The sequence below is a fragment of the Lissotriton vulgaris genome, chromosome 1_1, assembly GCF_964263255.1.
Source record: "Lissotriton vulgaris chromosome 1_1, aLisVul1.2, whole genome shotgun sequence".
Lineage (NCBI taxonomy): Eukaryota > Metazoa > Chordata > Amphibia > Caudata > Salamandridae > Lissotriton > Lissotriton vulgaris.
In genome coordinates, this window is record NC_141685.1 from 1,512,555,574 (window position 1) to 1,512,573,925 (window position 18,352).

The 18,352-nt window shown below is 48.2% G+C and overlaps 1 protein-coding gene across 1 annotated transcript in view; it reads left to right on the forward strand.

The window, feature by feature from the left end:
* Window positions 1–18,352, forward strand: part of RELN (reelin) — a 1,675,658-nt gene that overhangs the window by 890,130 nt on the left and 767,176 nt on the right. The window contains exon 12 of the mRNA XM_086967429.1: window positions 6,256–6,407. Within this exon, the coding sequence (XP_086823555.1) occupies window positions 6,256–6,407 (152 nt within the window). The remainder of the gene's footprint in view (window positions 1–6,255; window positions 6,408–18,352) is intronic.

The following is an 18,352-nucleotide window of genomic DNA, read 5'->3' on the forward strand; positions in this document are numbered from 1 at the left end:
GCCGCTGCAGCGATGCGGATAAGCATGGAGTCTGGTAAGCAAACCTAAGGTCACAAAGAGGAAAAAAAATGCAGAGTTGTTCATCAAAGCAGTAATGGGAAACTCACAAAAGTGGTTGATGTTGACAGTGTCATCATCTCTTAAACATTGTGTGCTTCATCTGAAAAACACTGTGGACCAGATGTAGCAACACTGTGCGCCCCAGCAGTACCACCAGAAGTGACGCAAACTGGATCAAAGTGTTGATTTGGGATTTACTTCCCAGTGTAAAAATTGTGCTAGAAAGTAACCGTAAAGCTATTCAAAGTAACATTGCTTTGCACTGTTTTGCGTCACAGGGAATCCTATTGGTGGTACATGAACTTTGCCATGCACCACCTGTGGATTCTGATATCAAGCCCTGTCTGTTAACAATGGTAAACAGGGCTTCCTGCAAAGGTGTAAAGTAATTTTTCTCTAAACGTTTCATGCATGTGTATTTTTACTCTGTTAAGAAAGCAGTGGCAGGTCCTCCGTTAAGGCAGAGGATGTCGCCCTCCCACCCCCCTCAGCAGCAAGCGCAGCAGATACACACAGTATAATAAAATGTTCAATACCATTTTATTATTTTGTGTGCCGCAGTCTGTGCTAGCAAGCATGATGGTGGGGGCGGGACAGACAGATTCCTGTGTATTGTAGGATGACTGCTTAGTGCACAATGCAGATTGTCCAGCTGTCTACAGCCGGCTAATCTGTCATGCGCACTTCAAAGCCTGCAATTTCAGTGCTGTAAAACAGCTGAGGGATTGCAGGTACGGGCCCCTAGCTTCAAAATGTGCACTGGGTTAGCCTGCTCCAACCAATCCTGGAGCTGTTTAAAGCAGCTCCAGGATTGGTTGAATTCGTATGCAGGAAGTAACCCACCTTCCTGTCTGCTCATCGTCGTCGGGAGAGGGGAGAGGAGAAAGGCAGCATGTCGATGAGTTTTATAGCAAGCTGCGCCTCACCGATTTTCACAGCTGCTAGTCGCCCCTGCAAGAAAGTATGCCATAATCTGCCCAGTAAGGTACATCAGTATTTGATGGTCATCATCACCTGCCACTGTGCCAGAATACGCAAAACAATAACAACTTTTATCTGCTACCCAGTGTACAGCATTATTCACCAGAGGATGGACTCATCTGCTTAACAGCATATGTCTTCATCTTCCAAACACAATACGTCATCATTTCTCAAACAGTGCGCGCCATCGTCTGCCAGACGGTGAGTCTCTTCATCTGACACATAGTGTCCGTCCTTATGTGTCAAACACTAACCATCAAATATCGTCATCTGCCCAAAAGTCTGTAAAAAGAGGAAAATTATAGTAGGACTCACAAAGATAATATCGCTTATATATGTTGATGTATCAGTTATCATGATATTGAAAGCATGGCACCACTATCTCAAAAATAAGAGCAGAGCTTCCAAGCAGCCTTTGAGCAGATATATTTTTCAGCACAGCTATACAACTCGACATGGGGTTTGCCTTTCCTTAGTCGCTGTTGTACTATGTGGATATTCTCTTCTATTCTTGTGCTTCCTCAAGATGGTTCCCGAGTTAAACGTTCGCTGCTGAAGTTTGATGTCATTTCCGTATTCTGAGTTAGAACTGCCTCCTTTTATGTTCCTCAGCTTAAGCAACTGAGGACGATTAAACTGGATAATAGCACCAGCGTTTATTATCAGATCCTAGACACTGCAAAGCTATGTCATTAAGGGACAGATGGGAAGTACCAATAATAAGTGTACTAATAATAGAACTAATAATAATACTTGTTTTTCTGTCATTATGTTATTATTGTTATGTTGTTACAGTTTACAAAACTGGGCGAATGCAGCTCACTGTTACTGGCGCAAAGTAGACTTGCTGTAGGACTGGCGAGGATCTTAAGATCAAAAGGGTCTGAAGAATCATGAAACACAAGCTATGCTGCTTTATTAATTTAGTTACAATATTTGTAATTGTTATTATTTTTCTTTATTTATCTCAAAAGTATCAGTGTGATTAAAAACCGCTGTGCTGTTAATTGCATGCTTCCTCGTGGGAGTTTGGCATACATGGCAGCCGCTTGAGTTTACCCTCCCACTGGCTTTGCGTTGCATATTTTTCTACCTATGAGCGTGAAATTATTTATAGCAATTCCACACTGCGTCAGGCATGTACAAAAACATATTTACACGAAGCGATGGCCAGACTTCTGAAGCACACTCGGTGTGTACTCCGGCCTGGCATGCTCTCCCAAGAGGGACTATCACAAGATGTGCATTTATCATCACCCCCCGGGTGGGGTTAATCGATTCCTCTTAAGTTGTTTCCTTCAGGCGCACTGCATTCCTTACTCTCTCCTCCTGCTCACAAGGAGCCATGTAACGTCTGTTTACAATTTGTTATCGTTCATATAATTATTTCATGAAATAGCGATTCCTGCGCCCGCTTGTCTAATGACCACTCAATTCCTGGCTTGGGGCTCCCTGCAAGTCCTGCATCCCATTAAATCCCATACATTGTCTGGGCGCTGGGCATTCCCTGCGGTGCTGATAACGGGGAAGGAGTCAGTGGAGATGAGCTCTCCTCCTTGTTACAGATGTTAAGCTGCCCCTCCCACCCTCAAGACCAGGGACACTTACACGATGTTCCTCAGAATGGATTAACCCTTCGAAAAAAGCTTTAGCTGCGTCGTGACCCCCCTCGTCGGCTTGCGGGTCAACGGACAGGCAGGGTATTTTAATTGGAAGAAATGGAGCATACGCAAGGCCGATGACCCGTGGGCAGATTGCCTTCAGTACGTCAACGTCGAGTCAGCCACTTACTTCCGCTGGGTTGGCCCCGCCTTGGAGAGAGTCTGTGGTTTGTTCAGACGCACCTCATGTTTCTTTGTTCTGGGCCTTCACTGTGGAGAAACACAAAGCACCTGGCGCCTGTTTGGCCATATGATGGAGGTGAATAATAGAATCTGTGGGCAGGTGAAGCCATTGGATCTGGTACCAGTCTTGTGCCCCAGGTCTCATTCCCTTATGTCACACATTGGGTAGCTCGGGTCAGATCACTCTAAATGCACCGGCTTTCTCATCTGTAAACCTGTAGTCTTAACATGCTGGTCTCTACCTCATAAGGTGCTGCATGGATATGCAGTTTAATAGGGACCACCATGTGCATCCGCAAACCAGCATTTCAGATGCAGCCTGTAATGAAGAAGAACGCCATTGTTGCATTGAAAGCCACTCCAATAGGCAATAGGCACCAGATGCGGTCCTGAGAGTGGGCTGCATTTAAAGCTGCAAGGAGCAAGGGAGTTATATTGTGATTGATGGTACGTGTTGTTTATCTAATGACTGGATCATCAGTGAAAGCTCTCACTTACACTACCTAACTAGTTTAGTGATTCATAGCATAGCAATTGTACAAATGTCACATCCGCTAGTGAAGCATTTTCAGAAATAGCAGCGTACGCTGATATGCTTCCTAGACTGCGATGTCAATGGTGATGTCAGCAACTGAGAGTCCGGAAGGCAGGTTTCCATGTGGGAGGTCTGTTCTCCCACGAAAGGTACATTTTGAATTCAGCCTCCAGTTCCAGTGGGTAGGTGAATTGAATTTCAAAGTCAATCTCTGTATGTGGGCAGATGCATTAGGACGTGGTGGCGACCACTTAAGTGTGGTAAGCCTCTCGTTCCTCTCTCACCCCATCATGGTAGTTGTAGCTTCACGTCACACAATACATTAGATAAGCAAAACGTATAGCAGCCTTATTGGATTTATTGTCAGAGTAGTAGGTGACCTTGATTGCCCTCGGTGTTGTGTAGGAAGACATTTCAAGGTTGGGCTTTAGATGGACCAAGGGCGTTCTGCCAACATTTCATACTCTTTCCACTCCTGGACCAATGTTGTAAGCACCTGGCGTTGACCAAGGTGCACCAGACCGTCTTCTTTAAGGGAGCCATAATGCTGCAACATAAAGGTGTAATACTGGCACTCATCAAATGATAGATGCTGCGTGCTAGGAACATGAACATGCTTGACAGCCAAACTCCCATGAAGCCAAGCCCAATGCAAGCTTAGCACTGGCAGTATTTAAAAGTTGTTCGACATGCGAGTTTCTGAGTTACTTACTTGTGAAGCAAAGGATTGTAGTGTGCAGAACGAAGCAATCTCAGTAGTGTTTTGGTCTGAGAACGTGGGCTACTTTTCTTTGCACTACTCTGCCCCAGTGTCAGAAAACTAACATGCATTGCATCATCAGATGGTTTGTGGAAGGTGAGGAGTGAAAATAGGTCCATGCTAATGTACTTTTTATTTATTTATAATGCACAGATGCCTACAATCCCTGCACTCAAACACGTTTCTAATTTTCTTATTACGGCCTAGTTGTGGGATCACTAGTCACCTGTGACATGAAAATGAAGTAGCTGCTCAACTGTAAGATCCTGTTACAGTTGAGTTGTGATGTCACAATATCTGCTGCTAGAACCAGACTACTGTGATAAAGCTAAATTAATAATGTAAACTAGAACTAGCTTTTCCACTGTTCTAGTATGATTAATTGAACCAGACAATCATTAGCAGACAGGATATATTAATGGCATAATTATTTTTACACAGCTGTAGTACATTACTTCAAATAAGGAATATTTCTACATGTTATTACACATGAAGAACTAAAGCAAGCTTTGAAAATATATGTTGTGTGTAGTGGTAACATGAGGTCTAGACCTCTGCATAAGGCTGTGTATATACAGGCCTAAAAATACGGTGTAATATGGCAGCTCCAGTGAAGCACTTTGCTTCCAAACTTAAATTACGCAGCAAAGGAGCTTCTACTTTTTCTCCTTCCAGGTCTATGTTTTAAACTTCAGCACCCATTGCCTTCTTGGGTCTAAATCAATCTCAATGCCTTAATTCTTTAACCCCTTCGCTGCAGCGGCAATTCCGCCGGAGCGCATGGGGGGAGGGGGTGACTAGCGGCGCTCGCATGCTCGTGACGGAGCCGCTGCGTCACGAGTCGCGGTTGAGCTGTGCTCATGATGGAGCGGTTCCGTCATGGCCCCGCCTGCTCAATGGAACGTCCAGCGCAGGCGCGGGATTCGCGCCACGCAGGCGCGCCGAGCGGGCCATGACGGAGCGGCTCCGTCATGAGCATGGAAGGTGTTTATGATAGTGCCACCTGTCAAAGATGAGTTTGACGCTCCAGCTATGCTTTCATATGGTTGCCTGACCAGTAGTAAACACTGACCAGAGTGCTGTCAACCGCAGGGCACCAGGATTCAAGGGGCATCTCATCACTGTAGTCTACCTAGTAGTAAAGAATTGTTTTATTCACCTTTAAACACCATTTTGGCTAAGTCTTGACACTACCACTAGCCCTAAAATTGGATGGAGCCATCCATACCACTAACCCAGAACCTCTCACCTTTTTATGCCATACTCTCCTCAGTCCTTTTTGCTGCCTCTGGAACGGATATAGAGTTTTGTAATGAACTAGTCAGATTTCTGAAAATATTGTAGGGCAATATTGGCATGTGTTTTTTATTAGATACAAAGAACAAATAGTAAAATACATCTCAATGGCTCATTTACTCGGAAGTGGTGATCATATACTCTGGTGTAAATAATTTTTGTTCTGTGAAATTTGTAACAGTATATGTACGACTTTAGAAATGAGGAACGTTCAGCTCAATGTTCCCTTTAAAGAAGATAGTGAACATAATATAGTAACTAATCAGGGAAACATCTAGCACAATGCAGGCATTAAAACTTGGTGCCTTTACAACTCAGTCAGTACCATGACTTCCACATGACCACAAGTTCCATTTTAATCCAAGTCTCATTACAGCGATTTGCTTTAGGGAATGTTGTGTTGGACTGGTGTTGGATTTTTATCCAACACCTTCTCTATTGATACACCAACTGGAGTTGGAATAGTAATTTAAACTAATCCAAAGCCCAACGCTACCCAAAGCAAGTCGTTGTACTGACTTGCGTTGTAATGGAGCTTGTGGTAATGACACAGTCGTGGTATTGACTGGGTTATTAAGCCACGCGGCGTGGTTTTAGCATGCGTGGGAACAGATGATATTCAACCAACCTCTATATAAGGAAGCCCATAGGATTGTTAGTTAATTGTTTCCTCCCAGTTGCATAACATACCAAAACCCAAATCTTTTTTATCCCTGATTTCTGCTAATAATATTGCAAGTTTTTTTCTGAACTAACCCTTCTTGTTCTCTTCTGCATAGCTGGGAGATTATCGGTGGTGTTGTTAGCAGCGAATGTGGAACCCTGGAATCTGGCTCATCACTTGTTTTTCTCAAGGATGGAGAGCGAAAGCTGTGTTCCCCTTATATGGACACCACGAGTTACGGGAACCTGAGATTTTACTTCAGTATGGGTAAGGACAATTGGTAGAGTGTCATATACATGTTGGTGGAATATTGGTATAAGCATCCGTGTTAATGATGCACCATATTTGACCACTTGCACAAGAACAAAATCTAAATTTCCAGTCAATGGCTACGCTACATAGAGTATCATTCTAATGTTACAGTTTGAATAAGTGTCAATAATTGACTTTTGGGCTTTAACAGTAACCCATATGGATATTTGATTGGTAAATTCTATTTAATTTTCTTTTGTTTTTTTGAGAACGTTTACAAACCTTTTGACCAAGAAAATTAAATAATTATTGCATTGCACACCATGGATATTTTATATCCCAATTTTATTTAATTTCCTTTTTTTAATAAACTTTTGCAACACTTTGGCGAGGAGGAATCAACAATTATTGCATTTCACAACATTTATTATGTTGCACAACAGTTATTACATTGCATTATATTGTTGCATTATATTGCAGCATATACAGTTCCAGATACATAGAAACTGGAAAGAGGTGAAAACAGTAGTTTTCTAGCTGTGTTTTGCACTGAAAAGGAGATGCACAATGGGTGGTAACTATATGAACAGGTGAACAACCACCTTTTTACACCTTTCCATTTGTACTGTAAAATCATGTGGTAAATTCACCCCAAACAAAGGGCTTTCCTACGAATGTCACTTTAATTCCTATGGGGCCAGTAACTGGATCTGCAGTAACAACGCAGACCTAGTGCAACTGCATTTGATTCAGCCTCAGGCATTTTGATTGCTGAATGCAACTGGAATCTCCAGGTAAAACTTTGGTGAGAAGTAGTGAATTTCTGGAGAAATCAAGTTATTCTCGACTACCCTGGGAAATTCTATTTTCTGAGGGTACCTTTGGGGCACAGCTTGTAATCCACTGCTGGGATCTGAGTGCCATGATACCCCATCACCCTGCAACTGTGGGCGCTACATACAGTTGAGCGGGGCCAGATCAGATTCACTGCCTTGGCTCTCTCTCTCTGTCTACTTCGATAGCGGTACTGCAGCTCAGAATGCGGAAGTTCGAAATGGCAGTGACCCTAGTAAGCCTCCATTCTGAGAGCTGAGACCTGGATCGTATGGCAACTGCCAATGGTGCACAACAAGGCGGGACTTGCGAACATCCCACCATCTGGAGGCTGTCTGTGATCTACCTTAACTGGTGGACAGTCACTCCCTGGTGGTGGAAATTCATGCTGCTTGGAAGAGGGAACAGCATTTCCCGCTCCCATCCCAAGCCTGCACGTTGAGCCTACTTCATCTCTGCTAAATGTGAGCAGTTTAGCGCAAACAGCTTCACTTCCAATCCCCTCTATGTGCTTGTGCCGGCAGTAGCGTGAGCTAAGAACACTTGTCACAACCTTCTCCTTTTTTGTGTTCTTTGTCTCGCCAACTTTTGATTTATATGTGTCCGAGGGGATACTTTGTATAGACAGTTGAACAATTTGCAGTAGACCTGCCAAGGTTGGGACTGCTTCAGGGGCCTATCCCTTGACACCATTTTTTAAAAATTCTTTCTTTAATAGTAGGAGTAAATTAAGGTAAATAAGGTTAAGAACGGGGTAGGGAAAGGAGGAAAGTGGGAGGGGGAAGGAGGAGAGGGGGAAGAAACCAAAACGAAAAAGAGTGAAAGAGTGGGGAAAGAAGAAGGGAGAGAAAGTGGAGTAGTAGAAGAAGCAAAGGGTGAAATACTGTGTCTTGTGGCATCAGGGTGCTTCAGCAGGCTGAAGGATTATTATATAAGCACTCTTTTATTATTGTATTTCATACAATACAAGATGGTAGTTATAACAAGGAAATAATGTACTGCAGAGACATCTATAAGGAATGCTGATAGGCTACCCTCAGTTAAAGATCTTGCTCGGTATTGTAGTCGGGGATCGGGGCAAATAGATGCCCCAGGGTTTTAAAACCAATACTCCCATCACAGGATTTTGAAGTGGATCATTCTTCTTCTACATCCAACCCATGGCGGGCCCTTTGGTGCAAGCCCAGGCAAAGATGGCAGGTAATGTTGCTTAAACTAAGGCTTTGGCTTAGCTCTACAAGGTTAGACTTTCCTATCCACAGATGTCTGAACTTCGCTCAGTGCATCAACACTTCAGCATGGAAGTACAGGTTGTTGTAGTCCTACACAATCCCACTCAAAACATGAATGAATCAATCAATCAATCAGGGGTTGGTAAAGCGCACTACTCACCCGTGAGGGTCTCAAGGCGCTGAGGGGTGGGGGTGGGGGGGGGTAGGGCAGCTTAGGTCAGTTGAAAAGCCAAGTCTTGAGTGCACTCCTGAATGCTGGCAGGGTTGGTGTACGTCATATTTCCAACGGGAGAGAGTTCCAGGACGTGGCTGCGGTGTAGGAGAAGGCCCTGCCTCCGGATCTGCTACGGCGGATGCAGAGGACTTCTGCCAGGGCGAGGTCGGCCGAGCGGAGATTCCTCACTGGTGAGTGGAAACTCAAACTGTCGTTGAGGTACTTGGGCCCGATGTTGTTGAGTGATTTGTAGCCGTGTGTGAGTAGTTTGTAAGTGACTCTCTTCTCGACGGGGAGCCAGTGGAGTCTGCCCAGGTGCGGGGTCATGTGCTCGTGGTGTGGTGCTCCTAGGATGAGCCTTGCGGCACCGTTCTGGATGGTTTGGAGTCTGCATAGCAGGGATTTGTTGATTCCTGCGTAGAGAGCGTTTCTATAGTCGAGCCTGCTAGCGATGAAGGCGTGGGTGACCGTCTTTCTGCAGTTGGGGGGGGATCCATTTGAAAGTCATACGCAGGATCCGGAGGCAATTGAAACTAGTGGAGGAGACAGCGTTGATTTGGCGATTCATGGAGTGAGGGGACTCCAGGATTATGCCAAGGTTTCTTGCGTGGCCCATAGGGGTGGGGGACAGACTGAGGGCTGATGGCCACCATGCGTTGCTCCAGGCGGAGGGGTGGGTGCTGAAGATTAAGACTTCGGTTTAGTCAGAGTTGAGTTTGAGGCAGCTATCCTTCATCTACGATGCGACGTCCTTCATGCCCTCCTGGAAACTGAGTCTGGTGTCTTCTGAGTTCCTGGTGAGGGAGAGGATGAGATGAGTGTCGTCGGCGTAGGATATGATGTTAAGTCGGTGTTTCCTGACGATGTTGGCGAGGGGTGCCATGTAGATGTGGAAAAGGGTGGGGCTCAGCGAGGAACCCTGGGGAACTCCGCAGATGATGTCTGTCGGTTCGGAGTGATAGCAGGGAGTCTGATTTTCAGAGTTCTTCAATAGAAGAAGGAGCGGATCCATTTGAGGGCGTTTCCCTGGATCCCGGCGGTGTGGAGTCTGGTGGTTAGTGTGCGGTGTGAAACGGTGTGGAAAGCTGTGGAAAGGTCCAGGAGGATGAGGGCTGCGGTGTGTACCTGATCTCGTAGCATGCGGATATCGTCAGTGGCGGCGATCAGGGCCATCTCTGCGCTGTGGTTGCTCCGGAAGCCGGATTGGGACGGGTCCAGGATGCAGTTTTCTTCGATGAACGTGGTCAGCTGGGAGTTGACGATTCTTTCTGAGACTTTGGCGGCGAAGGGCAGGAGGGAGATGGGTCGGTAGTTCTTTAAATCCGTTGGGTCGGCCGAAGGCTTTTTCAGGGGGGGTGAAACACAGCAAAAGGATGGCAGTAAGGGATTAGATGTTGCACAACATAACTATACACTACTATATATTTTCAGAAACCAGTAAAAAGCTGCCCACCTCCCTAGTCCACTGCCACGGAACTATAGTTCAATAAACACCAAACAAGCACATGGAGAGGCAACAGAAAAATTTGTTAAATTTGACGTATCAAGTTGATAAATTATGACACATGTCCTTCATAAATGTGAAAAAGTCCAATTTGTCAATCAATTTCTCTTGACACGAAGACAGAACAGCCAAGAAACTCAAAGTACGATGATCATTAACACAGCACAAAACAGCCAACGTGTTTCGCCTGTTTTTGGGCTTCCTCAGGGCAGAAAAAATATTATTTTTTATTCTCAGGAGAAATGCGGTCTCATTGAAATAAGACGCAGCTGATTTGATAAGTCAGCAACAGTACTAGTTCAGGCAAAATTATGTGCAACAATCGTAAAAAAGGGGAAAAGGAGACGGAAGACGACTCAATCTGTATACCAGTCCAAGCACTATGATGGAATGAACACGAGAGTATCTGAATGTGAAGGGGCGCCCCTTACCTCCAGGGCGCAGCGGTACCGTAGTGTCTCTCATACGGGCGGCATCACTAAACCTCAGCCAAAACGGGCTACACCTCTCTCTGTTTCCCTACAGGCGCCGACAGCACCACCGGAACACCGCGGACCTGAAGCGTCCTTGCTTGACCCCGGAAGTACAACGGCTACTAAAGGACCGGAAGTGACCCCGCCTGACCCCGGAAGTCTTTCCTCAGGAACCCGATCGGACGATAGAAAAGCCGGCGACTCAGAAGTGGAGAGGTTCCCAGCGGTGAACTCGTGGCAGGAGTTAGCGGCACGCGAAGGACCGGCAGCGGAGAGTGAAGGAGAAAGGACGAGGCGAGAGAAGGAAGAAGAAGAAGACGTTTGGTGCGAGGATTGGTGGCGTCCTCAGGAGGTGGCTGGAAAGCGGCCGTAACTCGGATGAGAGTTACGGCGGGGCACTTGAGTACATTGTTACCTTTTCTCTGTGTTACCCCCTCCCCGTGTAGTTAGTGTAAATAGTGTGAATATTGTAAAGAACTCCCGTGCACCCTCACTGTAAATTAGAATCACCCCGACACTGTAGAATACGTTCTGCACAAACCCCCCCCCCCAACTGCACTCTGTACCTGCTTTCCGTCTTTTCTTTCCCTTCTTCCCCTGCCCTACCGCCCTCCCTCACGGTCAATTCCTAAACCTCACACTCCCTGGTGCTGGTGTCAGTCGACCAAGTTCCGTGACCATTGGAACTAACCGCCCTGTGTCTCTTTCCTTTATCTCCGAGGGACACACCAACGCCTGCAACCAGGAAGGAGGACACAAACCTAGCAGTGGAAGACCTGCCTGTTTCCCCATCATCGGACCCTCCTCGCTAGGAACCACAACCCCACCCTCTTGGACTATACTGTACAACAGTGCTGAAGGGCTTGACCTCTGTGAAACCAATAAAACTCTTGCTAATCATAGCACACTACATCCGGCCTCCACGCCTGTTATTCCGGCCCGCCCAACCCCACACTCCACAAGTGGTGTCAGAAGTGGGATTGCCAGGAAGCATGGAGGCCGCAGTCAAACAGTTGGCGGAAGGACAGGAACTTCTCGGAAAGCTGATGGAGCGGTTCCTCAAGACCGCAGAAGACGACCGGGGACAACTGCACGACGTCCTGAAAGGGCAGGGCACGGCCCAGGACCAAGCCCTCGAGAAGTTAACTACTGTCATGGGACAACAAAAACCCATGGCCTCTCTTCCCTCAGTAGTCCTGCAAAAATATGTGGCTGGCGAAGATCCTGACTTTTTCTTCACCAATTTTGAACGCCTGGCTCAGGCCGCTGCCTGGCCAGAGGACCGTTGGGGTCATTATCTCGGCCCCCTACTAACAGGAGAACTGCAAGCAGCATATCAGCAAGCTAACATACAGGGACAAACCCCCTATGCTGATATCAAAAAGTGCATATTGGAACGTCTGGGGATAGATGATGAAACATACAGGGTTCGGCTCCGTCAGGCCAAGGAGGGACCCCAAGAGAATCCCCGGGCCTTGTCATTTCGTATACAGGACTTGGCCAACCGATGGCTCAAACCTGAGACATCCAGCAAGGCAGACATAATGGCCAAGATATACCTTGAACAGTACTTAGCATCCCTACACCCCGCCACGCAGAAATGGGTGCGCCAACATGCCCGGTTGACTCTCGACAGTGCCGTAGAAATAGCCAGTGCCTACAATCGAGCTCAGGAATCCCAGCGTGTGAAGGAGGAACACCCTACCCGCATTCCCCATGGCAGCCATCTCCGACCACCAAGACCAACCCAGGTGGTCCGGAAACCAGAACCAGTCCCCTTGATGCCCTATCCAGTCATGCCGAGACCACCCCACCCAGGACCACAATGTTATCATTGTGGTGGATACGGCCACATAGCTCGCATATGCCCCCAGAAGGAGGAACCCATGGAGATCGGGCTGACCAGGAACTACGTGTGTCTCACTACGGAATCATCCCCTCCACCCTTCCGTTGCCCAGTACAGATCGACGGACACAGAATTATGGCGCTTGCAGATACAGGGTGTCGCCATAGTGTTCTGCGTCCCCAAGAACTACCCCACTCAGTAGGACCTGTGACAGGGTCCGTGGCCATCAAATGTGTACAAGGAGACACAAAATGTTACCCGACAGCACAAGTATGTGTGCAACACCCTACCGATAAAGGAAGCCTACTGACAGTCGGTTTGGTGCCCAACCTACCCGAACAGGCTATTCTAGGGAGCGACTATAGTGGTCTTCCCCATCTCCTACAGGACACCACAGACTCCCTGAAGAAATGGTGGGCTGAGGCCCCGTTCTCACGTGATTCCCCAGCTCCGGAGAAGGTTACCAAACCCTTGAAGACAAAAGCCCAAAAGAAAAGAGAAAAAAAGGAATTCGCCCTGGCTTACCCCGCACAAGTCGACAATCATCCGTGGGAAGCTGACCGGGAATTCTGCGCAACACAGCAAGAGGATCCAGTACTACAGGATGCCTGGGGACGTGCGCTGCCCAATGAGGACCCCTTACAAGTAGGTCCTTACTTCTTCATAAGGAACGGACTCCTGTATCGGAAGGGAGGAACCCAGGCTAATGCACAATTGGTCATCCCGGGGCTGTTTCGTGATAAGGTGTTGTTTCTGGCTCACAGCCATCTATTGGGAGGGCATTTCAGCGATGAAAAGACTGGAGAGGCGATTTTGGAGAAATTCTATTGGCCAGGCGTGTATGCTCAGATCAAACGTTACTGTCGGGAATGCCCGGTGTGCCAAAAGACCAGCCGGTACCGACCACCGAGAGCACCCCTCCAGCCCCTCCCTCTGATCGATATCCCCTTTACAAGGGTTGGTATGGACATTATAGGCCCCCTGTTACCCTCCAAGAGCGGTTGTAGGTATGCACTAGTGTTGGTGGACTACGCCACGCGATTCCCAGAAGCTGTGCCCCTCCGACAACCAACCACCCAGAACATTGCCAAAGCTCTTATTTCCATTTTCTCTAGGGTGGGTTTTCCACGTGAAATACTGACCGATCAAGGCACACCCTTTGTCTCCTCTCTGATGCGCCAAGTCTGTTCTAATCTGGGTATTAAACAAATAAGAACTTCTGCCTACCACCCCCAGACGGACGGCTTGGTAGAACGCTATAATGCCACTCTAAAAACCACCTTGAAAAAACTTTTGGGTCTCGAGAGCAGAAGGTGGGAGGAGATGCTTCCTTTGGCCCTTTTTGCCATCCGCTGCAAAGCACAAAGCAGCACGGGATATTCGCCATACGAACTGCTGTATGGTCGGGCCCCCCGGACTCTGTTGGACATGGCTCGTGAGGCCTGGGAAGCAGAGCCCGATCGGACCCGTCCTCTTCCCGAATACGTCAACAACCTGAAAACTCACTTAGGGGAAATCCGGGAGATCGTGAGACAGAACCTACTTGCTGCCCAAACCACTCAAAAGCAGCAATACGACAAGGGAACCAAACCCCGGTCCTTTGTTCCCGGCGATCAAGTACTGTTGCTTATTCCTTCCTCGGACCATAAGTTGCTAGGACAATGGCAGGGTCCATTCACCGTCACAAGACAAGTGACTCCAGTCACATATGAAGTCCAAACGGACGTCAACCGGGGATCCACCCAAATATATCATATCAACCTCCTAAAGAAATGGGAGGGGCCCCGTCCCATCTTGTCTGGTGGTAGCCCCCTCCCGTTTGAATGCTGCTTTGATACAGAGTTATCGGAGTGCAAGAAACAGGACCTTTGCCAGTCCTTGTCATCAGTACAAACAGTGTTTTCATCCTTACCGGGACACACTACTGTAGTAGAACATGCCATCCACACGGAACCCGGGAGAATAGTCAGACAGCGACCATACCGTGTCCCGGAAGCCCGCAGAGCTGTCATAAAAGAGGAAACCAATCAAATGTTAAAAATGGGCATCATAGAACCCTCCTGCAGTAGCTGGAATTCTCCCATCGTTTTAGTCCCTAAACCCGATGGCTCCACTAGATTTTGTATTGATTTTAGGGAGGTGAACAAGATCTCAGCCTTCGACTCATACCCCCTTCCTCGTGTAGACGAGATGGTCAAACGCATCGGCAGGGCTAAATATATAAGTACCCTTGACCTCTGCAAGGGTTATTGGCAGATCCCCTTAAGGGCAGAGGACAAACACAAGACCGCCTTTTCCACCCCAGAGGGCCTGTTTCAGTTCAAAGTAATGCCCTTCGGGCTTCATGGAGCCCCAGCAACATTTCAAAGGGCCATGAATCAGGTCCTACAACCCCACTCCCTCTACTCAGGCGCTTACCTAGATGACATAGTCATCTATAGTGATACCTGGGAACAACATCTTACTCATGTCCAGTCGGTTGTCTCATCCCTAGGTGCCTTCGGCTTCACCATTAACCCCTCCAAGACTACTTTAGCAGCGCAGAGCGTGAAGTATCTAGGGTACTTGCTGGGTGAGGGGCACATCCGTCCACAGGACAGCAAGGTCAGGACCATCCAAGCCATACCTTTTCCCCAGACCCGTAAAGATCTCTGTGCCTTCCTGGGTATGTTGGGATACTACCGGAGGTTTATACCCAACTTCTCCCATACTGCCGCCCCCCTGACAGATCTCCTGAAGAAAACAACGAAAACGGAGGAGATCCTCAAGCAACCCATCCCCTTATTGTTGCAGGCCTTTCACCTACTCAAACATTCCCTAACCTCTGAGCCAGTACTGATGAGTCCGGATTATACCCACCCCTTCATACTACAAACAGACGCATCTGACCAGGGTTTGGGGGCTGTGCTGTCCCAAAAAGACCCAGAGGGAGAAGAAAAACCTATCCTATACCTTAGTAGGAAGTTGTTTCCCCGAGAGACTAACTATTCAGTGGTTGAGAAGGAGGCACTCGCCATTAAGTGGGCGATAGAAAGCCTCCGGTATTACCTAGAGGGGCGGGAATTCATTCTGTATACCGATCACGCCCCTCTGGAATGGATGGCACGGAACAGGGGTAACAACGATCGAGTACTCAGGTGGTTTCTCTCTCTCCAACCCTTCCGCTTCCGGACACTACACCGAAAAGGGCGAGAACAGGGCAATGCAGACTACCTCTCCCGGTATCCACCTTCCCCAACCCCTACAAGAAACATTCCTAGGGAAAGGGGATGTGAAGGGGCGCCCCTTACCTCCAGGGCGCAGCGGTACCGTAGTGTCTCTCATACGGGCGGCATCACTAAACCTCAGCCAAAACGGGCTACACCTCTCTCTGTTTCCCTACAGGCGCCGACAGCACCACCGGAACACCGCGGACCTGAAGCGTCCTTGCTTGACCCCGGAAGTACAACGGCTACTAAAGGACCGGAAGTGACCCCGCCTGACCCCGGAAGTCTTTCCTCAGGAACCCGATCGGACGATAGAAAAGCCGGCGACTCAGAAGTGGAGAGGTTCCCAGCGGTGAACTCGTGGCAGGAGTTAGCGGCACGCGAAGGACCGGCAGCGGAGAGTGAAGGAGAAAGGACGAGGCGAGAGAAGGAAGAAGAAGAAGACGTTTGGTGCGAGGATTGGTGGCGTCCTCAGGAGGTGGCTGGAAAGCGGCCGTAACTCAGATGAGAGTTACGGCGGGGCACGTGAGTACATTGTTACCTTTTCTCCGTGTTACCCCCTCCCCGTGTAGTTAGTGTAAATAGTGTGAATATTGTAAAGAACTCCGTGCACCCTCGCTGTAAATTAGAATCACCTTGACACTGTAGAATACGTTCCGCACAACCCCACCCCCCCCAACTGCACTCTGTACCTGCTTTCCGTCTTTTCTTTCCCTTCTTCCCCTGCCCTACCGCCCTCCCTCACGGTCAATTCCTAAACCTCACACTCCCTGGTGCTGGTGTCAGTCGACCAAGTTCCGTGACCATTGGAACTAACCGCCCTGTGTCTCTTTCCTTTATCTCCGAGGGACACACCAACGCCTGCAACCAGGAAGGAGGACACCAACCTAGCAGTGGAAGACCTGCCTGTTTCCCCATCATCGGACCCTCCTCGCTAGGAACCACAACCCCACCCTCTTGGACTATACTGTACAACAGTGCTGAAGGGCTTGACCTCTGTGAAACCAATAAAACTCTTGCTAATCATAGCACACTACATCCGGCCTCCACGCCTGTTATTCCGGCCCGCCCAACCCCACACTCCACACTGAATAAGTCTCTATTTTCTTTCAACCACAGGTAATATAGAAGTGAGTGCTCTGATATGTACCCCGCTTGGATAGATCCTCGATTCAAGGAGTCGTCATTATTCTGTTCTGGGACGCCACGTCCCAGAACAGAATAATGACAGGTAGTGGCGGTGAGGGAGAGGACGTTCGTTGGTTTGTTGAAATTGTGGTAGAGGGTCATGATCTTCTGGTGAAAGAACGTGCTCAGTTTGTTGCAGAGGTCTAGGGAGGGTGTTATGTCCGTTTCTTGGCAGGCGGGTTTGGTGAGATGTTTAATGATGTTGAAAAGCTCACTGCTGTTGGCGGCGTTGGCGTTTATCTTTTCGTTGATGACAGTTCTTTTGTTGTCCTTTATCAGTTGGTGGTAGACTCTCATGGCGCTTCTGTGGTCGTAGAGTGATGATGGGGTCTTCTGGTTTCTCCAGACCTTCTCAAGTCGTCTGCAGGTGCGTCTGGCCTCAAGGAGCTCGGTAGTGAACTAGGCTGCTGGTGGTGGCATGCCCTAGGGGGGCAAGTTTGTCTGCGCATCTGGTAATCCTGCTGTGGAGTTCCATGGTGGCGTGTTCTGTGTCGGTGGCGGCTGCGGGAGGGTCTTGAAGGTGGGTGGAGTTGAGAAGGTCCGCAGTGATCTTGTTCCAGTTGCGTCGTGGGGGGCGAGGGGCTTGTTTGGGAGCAGCGCTGGACGTAAAAGTGAAATGGATGCAGTGGTGGTCTGTCCAGAGGAGCCCTGAGGTGTTGGTGACCAGGATGTTGGACCCGGCGGCGAAGATGGGGTCCAAAGTGTGCCCTGACTTGTGGGCGGGGGAGTCCCCACCCTGAGTCCCAGGATGGAGAGGTTCTCCAGAAGCATGATGGAGTCGGTGTCCTGGGTGTTCTTGAGGTGAAAATTAAGATCTCCCAGCAGAATGTAGTCCGTTGAGGCAATGGCGTGGGCGGAGGCTAGTTCCGTGATGGCGGCAGTGGGCTGTGCGCGTGGCACCGGAGGTCTGTAGATGAGTGTGCCTCGGAGCGTGGTCCTGGGGTTTGTGTGGATTTGGAAATTAAGGTGTTCCACGTTGGGAATAGAGTAGTTGGTGTTAGGTGTGGAGAGTTTGAGGGAGGTTTTGTGAGCGATGGCAATGCAGCCTCCAGGGCAGTTGGAGCGGTCCAATCTCTTAAGTTTGTAGCCGTCCGGTATTGCTGTTGCGATGTCCGGGCCGGAGCTTGCGTTAGTCCAGGTTTAATGATGTGGTGTCTGTACTTTTTGTGTTTTTAACAGTTCCTTAAAAAAGGAGTCAGGGACACTGTGGTAATTCAAACCCAATTTAGTTCCTTAGACTATCACACACAAGTTCTGCACTAAGAGAAAAGATGCTTCATACTTAAAAGTTTTTTATCTCAACGGTCCCATCCTGTTGCTTAGCACATGTAAAATAACCACACAGAATATTATGAAAACAGCACTGATACATTTTACGATCCCTGTATGTCTCAATTCTAATTAAATTCCTCTCATTGTGTGTCATTGTATACCTCTTCATGATACCTAGTTCTATGTTTGT